The sequence below is a fragment of the Salvelinus sp. IW2-2015 genome, unplaced genomic scaffold, assembly GCF_002910315.2.
Source record: "Salvelinus sp. IW2-2015 unplaced genomic scaffold, ASM291031v2 Un_scaffold3104, whole genome shotgun sequence".
In the NCBI taxonomy this organism is placed as follows: Eukaryota; Metazoa; Chordata; class Actinopteri; order Salmoniformes; family Salmonidae; genus Salvelinus; species Salvelinus sp. IW2-2015.
The window spans coordinates 49,866-69,421 of record NW_019944394.1 but is presented as its reverse complement, the minus strand read 5'-3'; the positions used below and the strand labels follow the sequence as shown (position 1 = coordinate 69,421).

The 19,556-nt window shown below is 43.2% G+C and overlaps 2 protein-coding genes and 2 pseudogenes across 4 annotated transcripts in view; 2 read left to right on the top strand and 2 right to left on the bottom strand.

The window, feature by feature from the left end:
- Nucleotides 1-5,103: 5,103 nt before the first annotated feature.
- On the top strand, nt 5,104-10,807 carry hpxb (hemopexin b). Of its 2 annotated transcripts, none has more exons than XM_024142369.2 (10): nt 5,104-5,267; nt 5,997-6,019; nt 6,300-6,419; nt 6,937-7,085; nt 7,856-8,009; nt 8,183-8,395; nt 8,756-8,848; nt 8,954-9,063; nt 9,496-9,643; nt 9,933-10,807. In XM_024142369.2, exons 1-10 carry the CDS (start codon nt 5,206-5,208, stop codon nt 10,157-10,159), a joined length of 1,299 nt encoding a protein of 432 aa, XP_023998137.1. In that variant the 5' UTR covers nt 5,104-5,205; the 3' UTR covers nt 10,160-10,807. The 2 variants fall into 2 exon arrangements, with proteins under 2 accessions (XP_023998137.1, XP_023998136.1); XM_024142368.2 differs by having other exon boundaries at nt 8,933-9,063.
- LOC112075356 (toll-like receptor 13) lies at nt 10,614-13,095 on the bottom strand (annotated as a pseudogene).
- On the bottom strand, nt 12,841-17,657 carry LOC112075358 (decorin-like; annotated as a pseudogene).
- LOC111953175 (radixin) overlaps nt 14,985-19,556 on the top strand; it is a 32,193-nt gene continuing 27,621 nt past the window's right edge. The window contains exon 1 of one of the 2 annotated variants that reach the window (XM_024142366.2): nt 14,985-15,225. The gene's annotated coding sequence lies outside the window, so the exon portion shown is untranslated. The remainder of the gene's footprint in view (nt 15,226-19,556) is intronic. The other variant, XM_024142367.2, reaches the window with a different exon arrangement.

Sequence of the window (19,556 nt, the reverse complement as noted above, 5' to 3'; positions counted from 1 at the left end):
CTGTTTGAATAAAGATATGGTACAAACCACAGGAGGTTGGTGGCACCTTCATTGCGGAGGATGGGCTCGTGGTAATGGCTGGAGCAGAATTGGTGGAATGGTAGAACGGTTTCAATGTGCTTGATGCCATTCCATTTGCTCCGTTCCAGACATTATTATGAGCCATCCTCCCCTCAGTATCATCCACGGGTACAAATTTAGTCTTTCCTTGTCACTCAAATTTGAGACCAACATCAACCTTTTTCTTGCTGATCATTTTACACAAATTCAACTATTTCACGCTCTTTTCCCAGGATTCAACAGCAAGCTGAAGATTGAAACATACCAGACCAACAAGAAGATTYTCCATTTTCTCCTCCATGATGTTAATGAGGTCTCGCTCCAAGAGAAAAGCCTCCTTCCCTGGCTTCTCAGCCCTGATGTCACCCACCGCCCTGTCACCCACCTCACCCATACAGAGAGACCTAAACTCCCCCAAGGGGTCCATCTTCGCTCCCCTATCCCTTACTGATCCACCCAGCTGGGTGACGCTGGCCGTCTGCAATGTAGAGCAGGGTGAGAAAGAGCTGCAGAGCCTTAGAGAACGACAGACAAGTGAGGTGGAGCAAATTAACCGAGAGCTTGACAACGCCATCATTGAGGCTCAGAGACAAGAGCGCCGACTGCTGGAAAAAGTTGAGCAGGACCACCGAGAAGCCCAGCGGCGCCTGGAGCAGGTGAAGAGGGAGAACGCTGCGGCGGTGCGGGTTGGACAGTCCCTGGTGGACCGGCAGCTCCGCAAACTGGGCCAACTGAAGGAGCAGGTCCAGAGATGGGGTGGAAGCAGTGGGGGACCCAATAAGAACCAGCTTCAGAGGGGTGTGGCAGAAGTTACACAGCCTTGGGAAATCTCCCTCTCCTTAAAGAGGGTCAGTTTTCAGCCAGGTACGCAGCTGAAGGATGTTAGGTTAGGGGAGGTACATGTCCAGGATCAAAATCTGAACTACCCTATTGGTGTCTGCGGTGAAACAGGGAAGAAATGTGCTCTTCACTCAGGGGAGATGAAGTTTGGAGACAGTGGATCATTTGAAGTTCGGAAGGACCTTTCATCCACATCAAATAGTGGGAGCATGCGTGTAGTCAGGAAGCTCCGCCTGTCCACCACAGACAAGGATGAGCCAAAGTCACCAGTCTCAAAGCCACCGCTCAGTGTCCGGCATCGGGGAGCATCTGAGTCATCCATGGATGAGGAGCTAGACACACATGGCCAGGACCTCTTCCTGGCTATCCCTCCAATCTCCAGCCAAGGGGAGTCGGAGGGAGACGAACCAGGCTGTGGACAAACTGGAAACAAGAAAAGCTCCATCCTCAAGTGTAAGAGAAAGCAAAGGACCCTGGTTCTCATCCCCAGCGAGGAACCCTCCTGCCCTCCAGAAGGCGGGAGATCTGAACATAGTGACCGACCACAGACCTCTCCCAAAACCAGCCATGGAGAACCCCATCCCAGGTACAGCCTCCAGGACCTATCTTCAAGACGCGCTCGCTCGCGTCGAAGCCTGTCACCCAGCAAATACCCCCATGGAACATCCACTAATGGGGGGATTCCCCCATCCCCGGCTGGCAGTGAGGACTGCTACAACTACATCACCAGCCCCTCTCCTAGTAACAATGTCTCCCTGAACCAGGAACACCGACGCGCCATGTCGATGGCGGACCTCTCCAGGAAGACACGTCCCTTGATCAATGGGGGAAAGGGTGCTCACCTGGGATTTATGAGAGACAACCACTCCTGTCTATCATCTGCCTCCTCAACCCTGGAGCAAGGGAATGGATCTGAGTCTGGCGGCAGAAGCCCCACAAGCTCGGATGAAAGAGAATCAAGATACCAGGGAAGGAGTGTAGGTTCTAACTGTGTGAGTCGATCTCTGTCCATGTCGGCTATTGACGCCAAAAGCCACCCTACAGCCAAGAAGAAACAATCAGACAATAGAAGGAGAGATAAACCAGAGCCAATCCTGAGAGACCTGGAGGAGGAAGCAGGTTCAAGTGCCTTTGAGTCGGCAAATCTGATCAAGCAGTTTGGAAAGCAGGGCTCAGGGCGCTCCGACTTCAACCTGCCCAGCGGGCTCCATGCCACTGTCAAAGGGCAGCTCTTTGTGGTGGACTGTGGCAACGCCCGAATTCAGGTGACCGACCTTCAGAAGTATGTTGTGCAGCAGGTGTCCCCTACCGGAACTGAGAGATCCGCCCGCATCTGCAACTACTTTGATGTGGCTGTGAACGACAAGGGCCTCATTGCGCTGACATGTGCTGCAGAGCGTGCCGTGTTGGTGTTCAGCCGTCATGGACGCCTCCTCCAGACCTTCGGGGGTAACGTGATAGGATCCACCCATGAAGAGCTAGATGCACCCAGGGGAGTGACCGTCACCCGTCTGGATGAGTTCCTGGTGGCCGACATCAGGCGTGGAACTCTAACTGCCCTGATGCTGGACACCAAGACAGGCGCGAGGCTGGAGCGCACCATAATCACAGGATTCCACAGGCCCTACCTGGTGGCTGCCTGCCTGACCTCTGGGCTGATGGCTGTGTCTGAGCGGGGCAACGAGACTGGCCGTGCGCCTTGCATCCGAGTGCTGGAACCTGGATGGAACACCATCCGTGTCCTGGGGGTGTGCTCCGGCATGGGGCCTGTCCTGGCCTGCCCCTGGGGCCTCAGCATCGACAGTGATGGGGATATTCTGGTGGCAGACTGGGGCAGGTTGCATTGTGTCCTGCTGTACCCTGCCAAGGGCCTAGGCTGGCCTCTTGTTACCCAGGGACTGAGCAGCCCCCGAGGCCTGGCTCTGCTGCCGGAGGGCCAGCTAGGGGTGTCAGACAGCATGAACCACTGTATCAAGATCTACCAATACAAATCAGGCATTGGAGGGGTGAAGTTGTCAATATGAGGATGGAAAGATGAAGATGATGAAGAAGTAGGCATTCACTAGTGAACACCGATGCAGATTTCAGTAAATAACAACTACTTTGCCATAATCCTAGATCCTGTTGAGAATTTCATGTTCTTCTAGAAAAAGTGAATCATAAGTTACAATGTAGGGTAAAAATTGTGAAAGAAGACACTGTATATAGTTGGAGAGAACAGTAGAGAAGGTTACATCTTTAATACCACAAAGGACAATTTAATTTGCAGCAAATGTTTTAGCTTGTGTGGAAGGACCACCAGAGGGCAGGCTGGGCTCACAGATGGTAGCCCAACAAGGCATGGGAGACAAGGTAACCAGAGGCAATTAAGCACAGCTGACACTACTAATGAGATATTCTCCTTCCCCTATAAGAGAGAGTATGGAACCAGCAGAGAGGGGGGAAGAACTATCTCTGGAAGATGGCCACCGAGACAGAGGAGCTATCTATGAAGAACCATTAAGACGGTGACAATCCSGTGACTTTTGTTGTAGTTTAAAGACAATTGTGTTCCTGTTTGATCTGGAGAAGAAGATTTTCATTGATTWTGTTGGAGTGTTTGTGTTGACCAAATGCCTTCAATATAGAACTGTGTTCAATCAAGAAAACCTACTCCTGACTCGTTTGTTCCACCTTCCCGCTTTAGAGTGACGCCCAATTACTTGGTCCGCTCACACTTGTTTTTAATTTGCCCGTTGTCTTAAATGTGATAATCATAGTTTGATAATGAACCAAATGAAAATGGTGAAGAATAGCTGTATATAGCAAAAATATATTTAGCAGAAGCATAATTGTATTTTAATAGCTACTACAGTGTAGAGAGCAGTGAAWTATTTACACCATATAACACAAAATTAAGAGTCCGTGCTATCCGGGAATCTTGGGACATCCCTACCCCATAAATGTTTAAGGTAAGGGTTAAGGTTAGGGTTAGGTACGGTTTAAGGTTAGGGCTAGGKTAAGGGTAGAGGTTAAGGTTAGGTTTAGAGTAGCGATGTCTCAAGGACCCCCACTAGCACTGACCCAAAAGTATGGATGGAACTTTATTTCTGTTATTCGAGTTATAGGTATTTCAATGAAAATTGAAGACATTTTAAATGGCTTGCTGTTGTTATGAGTAGTTGATTACTCACAAAATAAACTAACTGTTCGCAAAATTGGCAATTTTATATAATGTGTAACAACAGGGTATGTAATGTTGCTGTAATTTCACCTCTTCCCTTACAAAAAAAAGATTGCCGTTTTCAAACTGCAGTAAAAAAAAAAGTGTTATTTTGGACACAGTATTTGCAGCATACTGCAGTTATACTGCACTCTATCTACAGTTATACTACAGTGTACTGCAGTTACTGTACACTGCAGTCTGACTGCACATTTGTTTTGTAAGGTTGAAGTCTAAAAGCTTTTGAAATGCTGTCTATCCCCAGTAGTTATGTTGTGAAATACAGTCATGTGTAATAGCCTACGCTATGATAATGACTCAGTAAAATTGTGTGACACAAACAACAACACAGAGTTACACATAGAATAAACAAACGTACAGTCAATAACACAATAGAAAAAGTCTATAAACAGTGTGTGCAAATGGCGTAAGGAGGTAAGGCAATAAATAGGCCATAGTGGCGAAGTAATTACAATTTATCAAATTAACACTGGAGCGATAGATGTTGCAATGTACTCATTCTTTATTTTGACTTCTTTCTTAGAAATCCCGTGTCTATAGTTTAAAATGATAGATCAAAGATAAGCAAGTCTTCTGTCACAGACTGTTGTTTCTCTCCCTGTCTGACTCTGATCTCTGTGCTCCTACTTTATGAACTCGCTTGTCCAAAGTCCTGGCTAAAACTTGCCAAAAGTGTGCCACTTGAATCCAGGAAATTATATTTCATCTGACCCAAAGATGTTGGCCAAACCAGATTAATGTGTAACATCCCAACATGTTCAATATTTAATAGAATTTGCCATATAAACATATGGCTGGATTTATACTCATTTTTAAATGTGCTCATATTGATTGCATTATATAAGATGCATATATAAAACAGTTTCTGCTAAATAATCGTTTTGCAACCGCAAAAAGTCCTACACTCCCCCTGCTCTTTCAGTAAACAGAGCACAGAACCGCCCACACACAAAAGGCACATTGGGAAATCCACCCACTTACAGGCAGATCCAGTATAAAAGGTCTGGTCAGCTACTGCTCAGGCACCTTCCTCAGCTCAGCTCTCTTCGGTACCTGGACCCAAAGGAGGACCGCTCAACGTGATGCTTCTCTCCCAAACACTCTGTCTGTGCTTGGCACTAGCACTCAGCCATGCTGCTCCAACGTGAGTACTGCTGATCAACTGCTAAGCCTTTACATTTACACGTTGCTCATTTAGCAGACGCTCTTATCCAGAGCCACTTACAGGAGCAATTAGGGTTAAGTGCTTTGCTTAACAGCACATTGACAGATTTTTCACACAGTCGGCGACCTTCGGTTACTGGCCCAACTCTCTTAACCTCTGGGCTACCAAAATGGCATCTTATTATTCTCTTATCCATGTTCAGGGTAGCCACAGCAAAATACACTGCCTCTAAATTGCCTCTGTACTTACTTTGTTAAACTGTTACTTTATTCAACACATTATGGGCTTCGCTGTGCTGTGTTAAGACATGTCTTATGCAACACAACTGGATACTATGCTGCGCCACATTGGCTGGGTTAGTTCCATACGTTTGTTTGCAATATCACAGAGGTCAAAGGCAGGATCAATAACCCAAACACACAAAGAGGGGTCAAAGTCAGTCGTGTACCTCAGCACTTCTGTCGCTGATTCACCCCGTTACCTCATCATTACAGATCCCCTTCATATCAATCAGGTATCCCTTTGAGCTGCTCTATTTGGAATAGGGCTGTGTATACTACAGCATCATTATTGGTCTACCTACCCAGAGGGTGGAGTTATGATGTGCAGTGTATTATCTAATTTCCCATGTCTATGATCTGACTCATGTCTCATCAGAATGAGGACATTATGCTTTATGATGAATAATATCTGCTTTTTTCTACGCAGGCTCCATGATGTAATGATGGCAGGTGAGTCTAAGAACCATATTCATTTAACAGCCTGTCAAAATGCAGGACCTCACAACTCATTGACTGATCCAGGCGTGCTAGGCAAGGGTTGCAACTTGCTACGGGCACAGGTGTTCTTCAATTCCATTTCAGCCCGTTACGCATGTCCTACATGCTTTAATATGAGAGTAGGATGCATGACTTCCAAATAACCACACCGCACCCTTTCATGTGGAGAAATGTTTGAATAATGAAAAGTCATTCAACGTGCATCTCACCTTGACTCTGACTGGCCCATCAGACCATGACCACGACCACCACAAGGATCAGGCCCACCCCAAAGCCGACCCAGACCGGTGTGACGGCATCGAGTTTGACGCCATCGCCCCCGACGAGAAAGGACACACCTTCTTCTTCAAGGGTATCAAAACCATGYTATGAGTCGTCTTTTTTACCCTCATTCTCCCTACAGTGGGCTTGTCATTGTCATGATATGTCATTATGTCCCCAGTAGGATGGCTAGGGTTACGGGTACACTCTTAGAAAAAAAGGTGCAATCTAGAACTTAAAAGGGTTCTTCGGCTGTCCCCATAGGAGAACCCTTTGAAGAATCCTTTTTGGTTACAGGTAGAATAATTTTGGTTCCACGTAGAACTCTATTGGGTTCCATGTAGAACCCTTTCCCAGAGGGTTCTACATGGAACTCAAAAGAGTTCTACTTGGAACTAAAAAGGGTTTTCCTATGGGGACAGCCGAACATCCCTTTTGGAACCCTTTTTTCAAGAGTGTAGTGGATTAGTTAGTGGGTATTTTGATATGGGCTAACATGACCTGTAAACGCCGGTTTGTACTAGATATTTGTGAAGTGTGTAAGGAGAGTGTAAGCTTACATTTCCATGAGTATATCTGATCCCAGATCTGAACTATGCAACTCTAAGGGGATCACCTGTGGAACGGCTTCACTGGTMCAGCTCAGGTCTCCAGTGCCTTCTTCAAGGAGCTAGATCACCTGGGGCATGTTGACGCTGCCTTCCGCATGCACAACAATGAAAAACCTGAAGACCACGATCACATCTACTTTTTCCTGGTACTGTCAATATCAATGATGTAGTCGATATCCATATGAATAGGCACTTTAACACGTCGTTTTACAAGTGACTCATCAGCTTGGGCAATCTTTTTAAAAGTCAAGTTATGCAATCATGTTCCCATAGCTAGCACGTGCCCCCTCAGATTTGTCCTGTAAAAAATACATACAATATATATATATAGAGAGAGAGATTTATTTTTCTACATTTTTGGTTGTTGTTTCTCTGTCATGCTGCTAGCCACCTAGCAATTTTATGAAGTTGGCTTTAGCTAGCCCAGATAGGCTCCCAATCTCCCAACCGCATAACTAGCTAGCAAGAAGCCATTACAGGCTATCAATCAAGTTGGAGTAGCTAGCTTGTCGACCTATCTTACCTGTCATGCCTGCTAGCAAGGTTGGTAGACTTTATAAAAGCAAGCAATAACTAAATGTACTGAATAAGACTCACATTCCTTGTGGAGATGTGGAGAAGCATATTTAGTTTCTTTAAAAAAATAACCATCAGTCAGGAGCAGACAGAAAGCTCGAGATATGCTTAGATATGCAGAAWWWTWWTTTTTTTTTATAAATAATTAAGCATAATGATTATGGCTCTAGATTGCAGGAAAAGGCTGTACAGGTGTTTGAAAAATGTTAAATTCTCCAACTTCAGACCACCCCCTGCCATCCTCACATACCTTGTGTACCCTCAGATTTTGGGGGTGTAGGACACCTATGACAGCATTCACTTAGTATACTCAGTATACTCCATCCCTCCTCCATTACAGGACGACAAGGTTTTCAGCTACTATAACCACAGTCTAGAGGAGGGCTACCCCAAGGACATCCAGCTGGACTTCCCAGGGGTGCCCAGCCACCTGGACGCTGCGGTGGAATGCCCCAAGGGAGAGTGTAACTCAGACTCTGTCCTATTCTTCAAGGGTAAGCCTGTTAACCATTTGATGCCCCACATAAGACCATAATGAACATTTCTCTGGTTTATTGCTATAAACATTTTTTAATTATTCACAGACAACATACCAGGAAATGTGTTATGGATATCAAGTTTTCTAGTCTTGATGTGAGCTGCCTTGCGTATGTTTCCTCTCTCACAGGAGAAGAAGTGTACAACTATGACATCGCCACACAGTCAGTAAAGGAGAGACAGTGGGCCCACCTGCCCAACTGTACGTCTGCCTTCCGTTGGCTAGAGCAATACTACTGTTTCCATGGTCACAACTTCACCCGGTTCCACCCTGTATCTGGGGAGGTGAATGGAGTGTACCCTAAGGACGCCAGGCACTACTTCATGAGGTGCCCCAATTTCGGTAAGAGAACCATGCAAAGGATGTTACAYTTCCTCCTTTATCAAAATCAGTTCATTGTCAGAGAAGGCTGGTGGAAAGAGCTATAGGAGGATGGACTCATTGTAAGGGCTGGAATGGTATAAATGGAACGGTATCATCAACACGTCAAACATATAGAAACCACATGTTTAACTCCATTCCATTTATTCCATTCCAGCCATTACAATAAGTGTGTCCTCCTATAGCTCATCCCACCAGCCTCCTCTGCCCAGTGTGCATGCTGTGAGACTGAACAGATGAATGGTGAATGGTAATAACAACACCATTTCAGGGAAAAAAAGCTTTTAGATTGTGTTGAGACATGTTATTGTTGGATTGTAGGCCATGGCGGTGAGGCAAAGGTTCCCAAATGCAGTGAAGTGACTCTGGATGCCATCACCTCAGACGACTCAGGCAAAACCTATGCCTTCACTGGTAAGAACTAAGCCTTTGTGTTCAATTGTGCGCACAACTCACATAAGACAGTTGCCAATTTTCACTTCCGTCCCACTTCCTCAGGTCGTATTTATATGCGTTTAGACACCCATCGTGATGGTAAACACGCCTTCCCCATTGCCAGAACCTGGAAGGAAGTGGTCAACGGCGTGGACGCAGTCTTCTCCTACAGTGACAAGATCTACATCATCAAGGTGGGTCAAAGTTTCCCGGATGTAGGGGAAGACAGGGACCTCACTTGCAATAAGTAACATGTTCAGAGCTTTACTCACTACAGTACCCCTACCTACAGTATATGTACATGKCTACCTCAATGACCTAGTACCCCTGCACATCGACTCGGTACTTGTAGTCCCTGTATAGCCATGTTATTTTTACTCTTTATTGTTATTCGCTATATTTACACCTCGTGTCACTTTAAGTCYGCATTGGTGGAAAAATACCCTTAAGTAAGTATTTCACTGTTAGTCTATAACTGTTGTTTACGAAGGATGTGACAACAAAAAAAATTGATTTGAGTATATAGAAAATAACTTTTATTCAGTCAACTGTTTGTTACCCATCATGCCTCTGTTTGTCCCATGGCACAWAAAACACACCTGAATGCCACCATTTCCGGTTGACAGGGCGACCAAGTTTACATCTACAAATCAGCAGCTCCCTCCACTCTGATTGAGGGCTACCCTAAAAGCCTGAAAGAGGAGCTGGGCATCGAAGKGCCTGTGAACGCAGCCTTTGTTTGTGCAGATCACCATATTGTGCACATTATTCAAGGTAACTAATTGGACATTGAACTTGAGTACATTCAAATCTATTAAAAAAAAGTGTTGATCTTTTTACATCAATATTCACAAAAAAATTGATTTTCCTGTGTCAGAAATGATTTGATGTTGAGATAAAAAAAAAAACAGCTGCATTGGACCTTTAATGACTCATTACCTCCCCCTGCTGGAGAGGCCTGACGTGCCACAAGACCTGCTGGGCAAACGTGGAGTCATCTTTGGGAACCTTTAATAACACACTCAGTGAAAAACTATTTTCCTTTCTCTATTTCCCCCTACAGGACAGAAGATGCAGGACATTGACCTGTCTGCAACCCCTAGGATAGTAGCCAGAGAGGCCCCACTGCCCATCTCCGGCATCGAGGCAGGCATGTGTGGCGCTGATGGCGTCAAAGTGTATGTGGGCTCTGAGTACTACCACTACGAGACCCCCAGGCTCTTGGCTTTCAGCAAGTCCCGCCCAGACCCTAAAAACATCACCCCAGACATGATGGGCTGTGTGGAATAGGAGTCAGTTTATGTTAGATACCTTTTCGAAGAATAACAACTGTGATCATCTGTACTCAATGGACAACATGGTGTCTTATTAGAACATTTGCCAAACTTGCTGTCAAAACATATAATCACATGTTAAAGTAACTGTCTAGTAAAAGTTTCTGTTAACTCATACCCAAATAATGTTATTGACTCATCTTATACTCTTTTCTGTGGCCAAAGCATACATTTGAGAAAAAACACTTCAGAAATCCCAGGTAAACTTTTTATCTCCAACAGACCGTTTMAAAAATGCTTGCTATTTCCTCATAGAGGGTGATATCATCAGCGTTCTAATCGCATTAATATTTTTAATGATCGGTATATGCCAAAACCATTCTGTTGTGTTGGGGTACCCACACATCCTTCCCAACACAGAAAAGCTGCATTTAAACATACTTAATAAAAAAAATGTGGAAGGAAAACTATTTATCTCATATTGGAATTAATTATAGGACATACTTCATAGAAATCTGGAAACACTGGGCAGTTACTTTAACTTGACACCACAACTCACCCAAACAATGTTTTTTAAGGTTCAAATAATACTTTATCACATTTTTGTTGAACATTTGTGTATGACAGAGATGAGTTGAATTAAAAAGATACAAAGAAACTGAAAGAGTATGATTATATTGCATTCATTCATTAGATAATTAAGATACAGGAAAAATCAAGTAATACATACAGATAAGTAATTCTACAGTATGACAAGCAAAAAAAAGTCTTACAGGTAAATGTGATCATGAACTGATTAATTATGTGTAAGCATTTCGTAATGATATTCTCATGCAGATGTAAAGAAAAGGTTCAGAATGTGATGGTTGTTTCAAATCAAGTTGTCACAGTCACAGTGCCTCCACCCCAGAGACGATGGGATTTTCTTCAGCAGGGCTGTCCTTGGTCTCTAAAGCCAGCCGTAGTTGCTGCCAGAAGACCACAGTGTGCTCCCCAGCTCTGGGCCAACTCAGGTATGTGCGTCGCTTCCTCATCCGGTGGTAGGGTGACAGCTGGTGGGTTGGGATCTCCTCCAGGAACACCAGAACCAGGACGTCCTTCTGCTCATCAAAGAGCCGGAAGCTGGCCACCTGGATCTCCCGGGAGCACCACTCACTCTCCAGGTAGCGGTGGCTGATCACACAGATGGTATTGCGGCTTCTGTAGATGCCGTCCATAATGTTRTCTATGATTGGTTTGCCTGGTTGGAAGTCCCGGTGGTGGAGACACAGCTTCCAGCCCTGCTCTCCCTCCAGCTCTGGCAAAAGCTCCTTCAGGACCCAGGGCTCATCGTAGACGTTGTAGGAGATTAAGGCATCATACTGACAGCCACGAGGCATGCGCTTATTGCTTTGCTTGGTGTCATAGAGGAAAGCCAAGAAGAGGTAATAGCCGTAAATTACCTACCATTTCAGGAAGTGGTAGGTAAAGGATGCTATCAGGGTGAGGAGGACCAGAGAAGTGGAAGAGATGTAGTAGTAAAGTCCTAAGTGTACTGTACAGAACTGAAGCTCAACGTCCAACAGCTTGGTGCCCTTTAGCTCGGCTGGATAGTTGTAGGTAAACTCTGTGGCTCCAACAACCTGTGTTTGGTAGTCGTTCTCCATCCACTGGACAAACCAAACATTGCTGCAGCCACAGGTAAAATGATTATCTTGCATGTCCAGGTATGTCAAGGCAGGGAGAGAACGCAACACTGTCTCATTGACTACTGTTATGTTGTTCTTTCTCACCTGCAAGAAAGTGACTCTGCTGAGGTTTGCTCCTATGAGGAAATCTAAGGACTGAAGTCGGGCTTTGGACAGGTACAGGCTGTTGAGCCTTGGGATTGGGTGAAACAGCTTTGGAGTGAGGGCTGTGAACTCATTCTTACTGATATCAAGGAACCACAACCGGGGTGTGTAAATGAATGTGTCTAGGTACAGCTCCTTAATATTAAGACTCCCTGCCTGGAATACTAATAAAGATTTCAAACCTTCAAGAAAGTTGATAGGTAGATGAGACAGTCCCTTGTGACTGTCACGCCCTGATTTGTTTCACCTGTCCTTGTGCTTGTCTCCACCCCCCTCCAGGTGTCACCCATCTTCCCTATTATCCCCTGTGTATTTATACCTGTGTTCTCTGTCTGTTTGTTGCCAGTTCGTCTTGTTCGTTCAAGCTAACCAGCGGTTTTCCTGTCAGCGCCTATCGTTTCCCAGCCTCTCTTTCCTCATCCTCCTGGTTTTTGACCTGTGCCTGTCCTGACCCTGTACCCGCCCGCCTGACTTCTCTGCCTGACACTGAGCCTGCCTGCCGTCCTGTACCTTTTCGCCACCTCTGGATTACTGAACTCTGCCTGACCCTGAGACCGCCTGCTGTTCGGTACCTTTGCCTTACCCTGGATTTTTGACCCCTGCCTGCCTTGACCTGTCTTTGCCTGTCCCTGTTGCCACAATAAACATTGTTTCTTCGACAGTCTGCATCTGGGTCTTACCTTGATTCCTGATAGTACGAACTGGCCATGACTGACCCAGCAGACCTGGACCAGTTACGCTACGCTATCTCCTCCCAAGGAGCCACCAATGGTAGGCACGAGGAGTTGCTTCGCGGTATGATGGACGGGTTCTAGGCCACTGCCGACTGTCACGACCAAGAACTTGACATTTTGTGGGAACAAGTCTATGGGTTGCCTTCTAGGCAGACAACCATATAAAGGTTATTCTTGGTTAAATTCACTGTCTTCCAACCGGAGAGAGGCTGAAAGGATGAGGAGCTGATGGTTGCAATGAGGTTGTTGTCCAGATGTAGCAGGACGAGGATGGCCCTGAAACAAATGGTCTGCCAAGGTTGTGAGTCTGTTATGAGCCAGACCCAGCTCCTGAAGAGCTTCTAGGTGTCCAAGAGCGCAATCATCCACTTGAGAGAGATTTAGGTTTGATAGGCCTTTAAAATCCAACTTTACGAACTTGGAAATCTTATTCATGGCCAAGTCTAAATTGCTTACTTTCCGCTGAATATCTATACGTATGACTTCAAGATTCCTGTTATAACAGAGTACTTTCATGTTAGAGGGGTCACTGAGATTACCCCGGATTGTGCAGTTTTTCAGGAAGTACCCACATACTGAATCAGCTAGACCCCAGCAATACATCAGGAAACAAAGAGTCTCAGCTGAGAGAATGTAGACCCACTGCTGACCCCAATAATGAAGTGAATTTAGAATTAATAAATTATTTCTGAGAACTAAGATCTAAAATTCTAACTGGTACTAGCATTTACTAATCTCCCGCTGTTGATGAAATACAAAATGCTTTGATTGCTGCTCACCCAAACAAGTAAATCTCTGAAACATCAAGTTATGCCTAATTGCTTGGTCAAGGAAATGTCTAAACCAGTATTTTTGAAGACACTTCTTCGTGTCTCCTTAGTGTAATAACAGTTTGTGTCCACTAGATTACGTAACATGCAAAGTTATGTGTTAGTAAAGAAGGATCAGGGAATGCAACATGAAATTCTTAACTTTTTCAAGAGCATACCCATTTAGGCTCACGGCAAATATAGCCTAACAAAACCAACTAATGTTCAGATCTTTACAGAGCTGAACATTATAAGTGTTATAAATTGGTCCATAATGTGTAACTCTCATGTTTGATTGCATTGCCTTGGAAGATTATTAAGTGAGGGAGAGTTATTTGTGAGCAGTGGTGTAAAGTACTTAAGTAAAAATACTTTAAAGTACCACTTAAGTAGTTTTTTGGGGTATCTTTGACTACTTTTACTTCACTAGATTCCTTATTAAGAAGATATTTTACTTTTTACTCAATACATTTTCCTTGACACCCAAAAATACTCGTTACATTTTAAATGCTTAGCAGGCCAGGAAAATGGTTTAATTCATGCACTTATAAACAAAAAATCCCTGGTCATCCCTACTGCCTCTGATCTGGCAGACTCACTAAACACACATGCTTCGTTTGTAAATGATGTCTGAATGTTGGAGTGTGCCTCTGGCTTTCTGTAACTAAAAGAAAAAAGAAAATGGTGCCGTGTGGTTTTCTTAATATAAGAAATTTGAAATGATTTTTACTTTGACTTTTGATACTTAAGTATATTTTAGTAATTACATTTACTTTTGATTCTTAAGTATATTTTAAACCAAATACTTTGACTTATACTCAAGTAGAATTTTACTGGCTGACTTTTAATTGAGTCATTTTCTATTACGGTGTCTTTACTTTTACTCAAGTATGACAATTGGGTACTTTTCCCACCAATGTTTCTGTGATGCCCTGCGAAGACAAAAACTTAATGGAAAAGGGTTCAGTGTTTTACAAAGCAGGTATGAGAGAAGTATTCACAGACATTATGGCAGACATCCTTATTTGTGAGAGTCCTTATTTGAGACAAAACTGATACTATGTTCTTTATGATGTAATATAACTAATATAGATACTGTTTCCCTTTGTGTACTGACTTTCCCCATGTTATTGTTCTATTTATCATGCATACTCCATAGACTATATTTGATCCACAGGTGAAAGGAAAGAAAATGGAATAAATTGAGATAGGACATGTCGTTCTCATATCAAGGTGTGTGTGTGTGTGTGTGTGTGTGTGTGTGTGTGTGTGCATCCTGGCTTCAGGGCAATTCGTAGGATTTGGTATGTTAATTTTCTCCCTCCATTTAGTATAATATATTGTGTGTGTACACACAACTATGACAGCATGGAGTACACCCACCGACACTGTTAGAATACTATATTTTAAAGTTGGGGGAGTTCTCATCGCTGCTGCAGAGCAGAGCGCGTACCCCGCACATATTAAATCAACCACGCCTGGCCTCGACTAGTCCGACGGCCATATTGAATATCTTCACAAATCGCCTTACGGTGGATCTCAATTGCACGGTTTTCTCACTCATGTCCGTTCTAAAAGGCTCCACGAGAAAATTGGAGGTGACAAGGGTACATGAAATATAGTCGTTTAGTTTACAGCGTGGATAACCTGAAAGCATTGAATACTCGGGATTTTGTCGGTCTTTGAAGCCGTAGTCCTTCATCAGAGGTGAGTTTGTCTGTCTCCTTAGAAGAGCTTCTGCAAGCTGATGAAAAGGGGGCGATTTTTGTGTACTCGACGTGTTGCAAAAGTAGGCTAAGACAGGCCTTAATTTCAACCTATTACTGGTACATTTGTGAGGAAAATAAAACTGTCTTTATCTCTGAAAACCGTTTTTTGGCAGACAAGCTACTTTATTATTTGCGCAATAATAGTTTGCACTTAGACGAAAGCACAACATTAGGCTATGTGACACGCGGTCACATCTGTCTCTCGAAGATTTCAAAACTTGACTTATCTTGTTTGCAAAAACGTTTTTATTAGTGTGAAATGCATTGCCTCATGTTATTAGACCTGAAACGTAGCCTATAATATAATTCCAGTTTTACTTAGCCATGGCGTATAATTATTAGCAAGTATAATTTCGTTTCATTAGTTGGGTTAACCTGTTACAATGTAACATTGGCGGGTTTTGACGGTTGTCATCTATTACAAAGGGGGGCGGGCGGGTGAGTAGTGTAACCAGTGTTGCAATGATTGAACACTATTGCTCAACGCGATCACGGTCTATAAATTATAGCCTACAAATAATTCCGTTACTTTCTACAGGCGCCAATATTTAAGTACCCCAGTGCATTAAACACCGGTCCTACCCAAGTTTTTTTTTTACGCATGACAACATTTTTTGCAGAAAATAATCAGCAGCTGTACATAAGTGCGTTCAGCCACACCCGTCTATCGTACTAAACTTAACTCAATTTACCATCTGTTTGAAACATATGTTGAGGGTCATTAATGCCAATGATCTGCTGGATTTGGTTGCTTTGAATTGGGTACATGGTGGCCAGTCAGTAAATTTTTTCCCCAATTCTGGGTCCCATCATTGGTAAGGAACATGCACTTGAAATGAACTTTTGGGAGTGTTTGCCCAGGACTCAATGCACTGCATCAGAGGTGCACACAATGTTACAACTTATCACTGACAGTCTGATAGGGCCGGGACATACCAGTATCACGATATTCATTATTGTTAATGTCATGGCAAGGAAACCAAACACAAAGCAGATTTAACTTCTCTCCATTTTATCCCTCCATTACCCAAAAGGCTCAGGCTTTTCTGTTTACATCTACGCGGGCTGGCGCCCATGTCTCACTGGGCCAAAGCTGTCGTTTACATCACCATGGCTAACTGGACTTTAACACCTTTTCACAAGGCAACTGTTTTGATTATGCAGAGGTTGTTGATTCTGCTCTTCACAAGTCCTCATTGTCAGCCCTAGCTATGGAAACTGTTTCCCAGTATAACATCAGTATACACTAAGTGTAAAGGAGTCATCATGCTTCAGTTCGACTGGCGCCTACCCGAACTCAGCTGGTTGACCTGAACGAGTGTGCTCTCATAGTCCCTTACAAGACCTTTGCTAAAAATACTAGAAAAAAGCAGAAATAGTACTGTTTGTGCATCTTGAGATGCCGTAGCCAATATASGCTTCCTCAAAATAGTTAGAATTAATCTAAAATAACTCAATCTGTCRTTCATTTTGACGTTTTTGCCAAGGATGTTTGGTACAGTATTTTTTCAAGTGAAGACATTTACATGAAAATGARTTACGTCTTGTTGAATGGCAACAAACACTTAATTGAAGAATCCCTATTATTGACCAATCCGCTATGAAGGGGCCGAGACTTCGGCTGCCTACTTCGGCTAGTCTCTCAAAATGTTTGTGTGCATGAACATCCCAAAAGAAAATGACCAAAGACCAAAACAAACAAAAACTTCATAAAATATTGTCATATATGCAGGAACTGTTTCGGATGGAATACTGGTGTTAGTTGAAAAGCAGCACTGGGAGAAAAGGGTCAATATCAGGGGGTGCCTTTTATCTAGATATTTCCGGATATCTAACATTTTATTAGATATAAGGAGTAGACATGCTCCAGAAACGCATGTCCTTCATTTCATATATTGAGATAGGATATTCTCTGTAATGGGACAGTTCCTACAGGCATCCAATCCGGACCTCAGAAATCTCCCTACTACCATATGAGTACAGGGAGATATCTGGGGTGAGATCCCTTCAAGACATGCCCCTGATGCGTGTGCGCCCGCTTACATATTTTAACTCCGGAAAGGGTTTGTGTCAACATGCTGACATGTCTAAGCCTTTATACTTAGGCATAAACGAATCCACATACTTTCTGAAATGTATCATCTGTAATCATTACCTGATCCTTTTGGGATCTGTATTTCTCCCCAAATTATTAATTTCAATGGATATCCTTACATGATATGTAATATTCATCCTCATATGTCTGATTGAAAATGGACTAAATCTGACTCATGATCAATGTCCAGCATCCAAATGATTTTACCTGTTCAGGCACCGAAAATCATTGTGCTTCTTCACATAAAAGTGACATATCTGAGCATACAGCGCCATATTAAGAAGTAGGCTACAAGGCACAGAAAAGCAAATATTGTCATATTTAATTCAAAGCACATCTGCTATTTCTGTTTAAAAAATGCAGCATAGCAAATCCAGAGCTCCAATCGGAACACCTGTTTTCTGTAAAGATACAAACGTAGGCCAATCTATGCTGAAAATGTAGTTGATTTATTTAACAGAAAATAAAAGTTGCACACCCTCAATCCCCCTGCAAGCTCTGTTTGTTATGGATGCGATGGGTGCAGATTGGGTCGTCAGAGGCGGTCCCTGGTAGTCCAGGCCCTACGTGGTGATAGTTAGTGTTGGTCTGTAATCCACTCCAAACTGTCAATGCATAAATCATTCATCAAAATTGTGTCGATATTGCAAGAAAATATTGTCATTTCGCATAACCATAGCACAAGGTAGCTACGTACCTGMTTCATTCATGACGAGAAAACGAACTGGTACAAACTAGCTAGCCAAGTTGCTGGTTAGCTAGTTAGCTATCTTATATTAACCAGTAATACAAAATGCGCCCAAACGTGTTCCCTGAAGGGAAAGACATTTTATTTGTTAGCTAGCTAGGCTACCAGTTGCTTTTACGCTCCCCCCTAATTAGCTAACCTACTTGATTCTAGTTAACGTTACTAAGATATAAATAAAGCATCTCAAATTAGATGCTCATTTTAGCTTTAACTTATTTGAGGTATTTTCTGAACATTTTCTAATTTCTTTGTTTCTCCAGTCAGTTCGACCACACACCGTTTACAATCTAAAAAATTACAATTGGAACTCCACATCAGAAAATGTGTGATTCTTTTTGCTAGGCTACCAGTTACAGTGCTTTTAGCTTGCGGTTTGCGTGTGCCTTTATGCAGGTGGAATACAAAACGTTATTCAAGTGTCAAAGAATGATATGGATTTAATATTTGTCAAATTATTGAACATGTCCTCGAAATTGTATCAGAAATTGTCCTTATTTAGCATATCAAAAAGCATATCAGGATCCTGATTATGAACCTCAGTCATCTCAGCATATGTATTGCTTGTGCTGAGAAAATATACTATGCAGGACTACTGTCAGTATTTGTCGTCATATAGAGAAAATAAGATGTCCACATAGGCCTATCTCCGGATATTTAATGACTCAATATCCGGCCATACCATGTATGATATCCGGAGGGAATCCCATAATGATTTGTGCATGAATTAAAAAAATATTTGACAAATTATTGACCATGTGCTGAAAACTCAGAAATGCATCAGAAATCATATTTTCAGCACATCAAGATCCAGATATGGACCTCAGCCAAGAAAAGCATATCTGGAATCAATACATTCATCTTGAATGTGCTGAGAGAACACAGATATGCGATATATACAGTCAGTATTTTGTCAACATGAAGAGAGAAAATAGGATGTCACATATCTCAAGATAGTGAATTGGTCCATATCCGGCCATAGGAAATGTCCATGTGTGATATTCAGAGTAATTCCAGCATCATATATGTCTAAAAGACACATCTGGATTCAGAATTTGTCCGGAAATGGTGCAAATCCACACAACTCAAAATATGCATTGGAAATGGTCTGTATCCTCTAGAATATCAAAAACGTGTCATGTAAAGATATCCCCTGTTATGGACCCTTTTCACCCAGTGCAGCAATAGTATGTATGACTGGGGGATGAGAGATTATGCTAAAGCCTTGGAGGGCTGAAATTGAATAGACCCCTCAGTCTCATGTTTTATTGTCTCCCAGGCAACCGTTCTATATTTGGATCAGGCGTAATCAACCTTACATCTTCTTACCAGGTGATTCAAGTCATGAGATTACACTACCACTGCACTCTTTACTGAAACAGCAATTTGATCAAACACGTAGTTTCTGTGTGGTTGATACCATTCCATT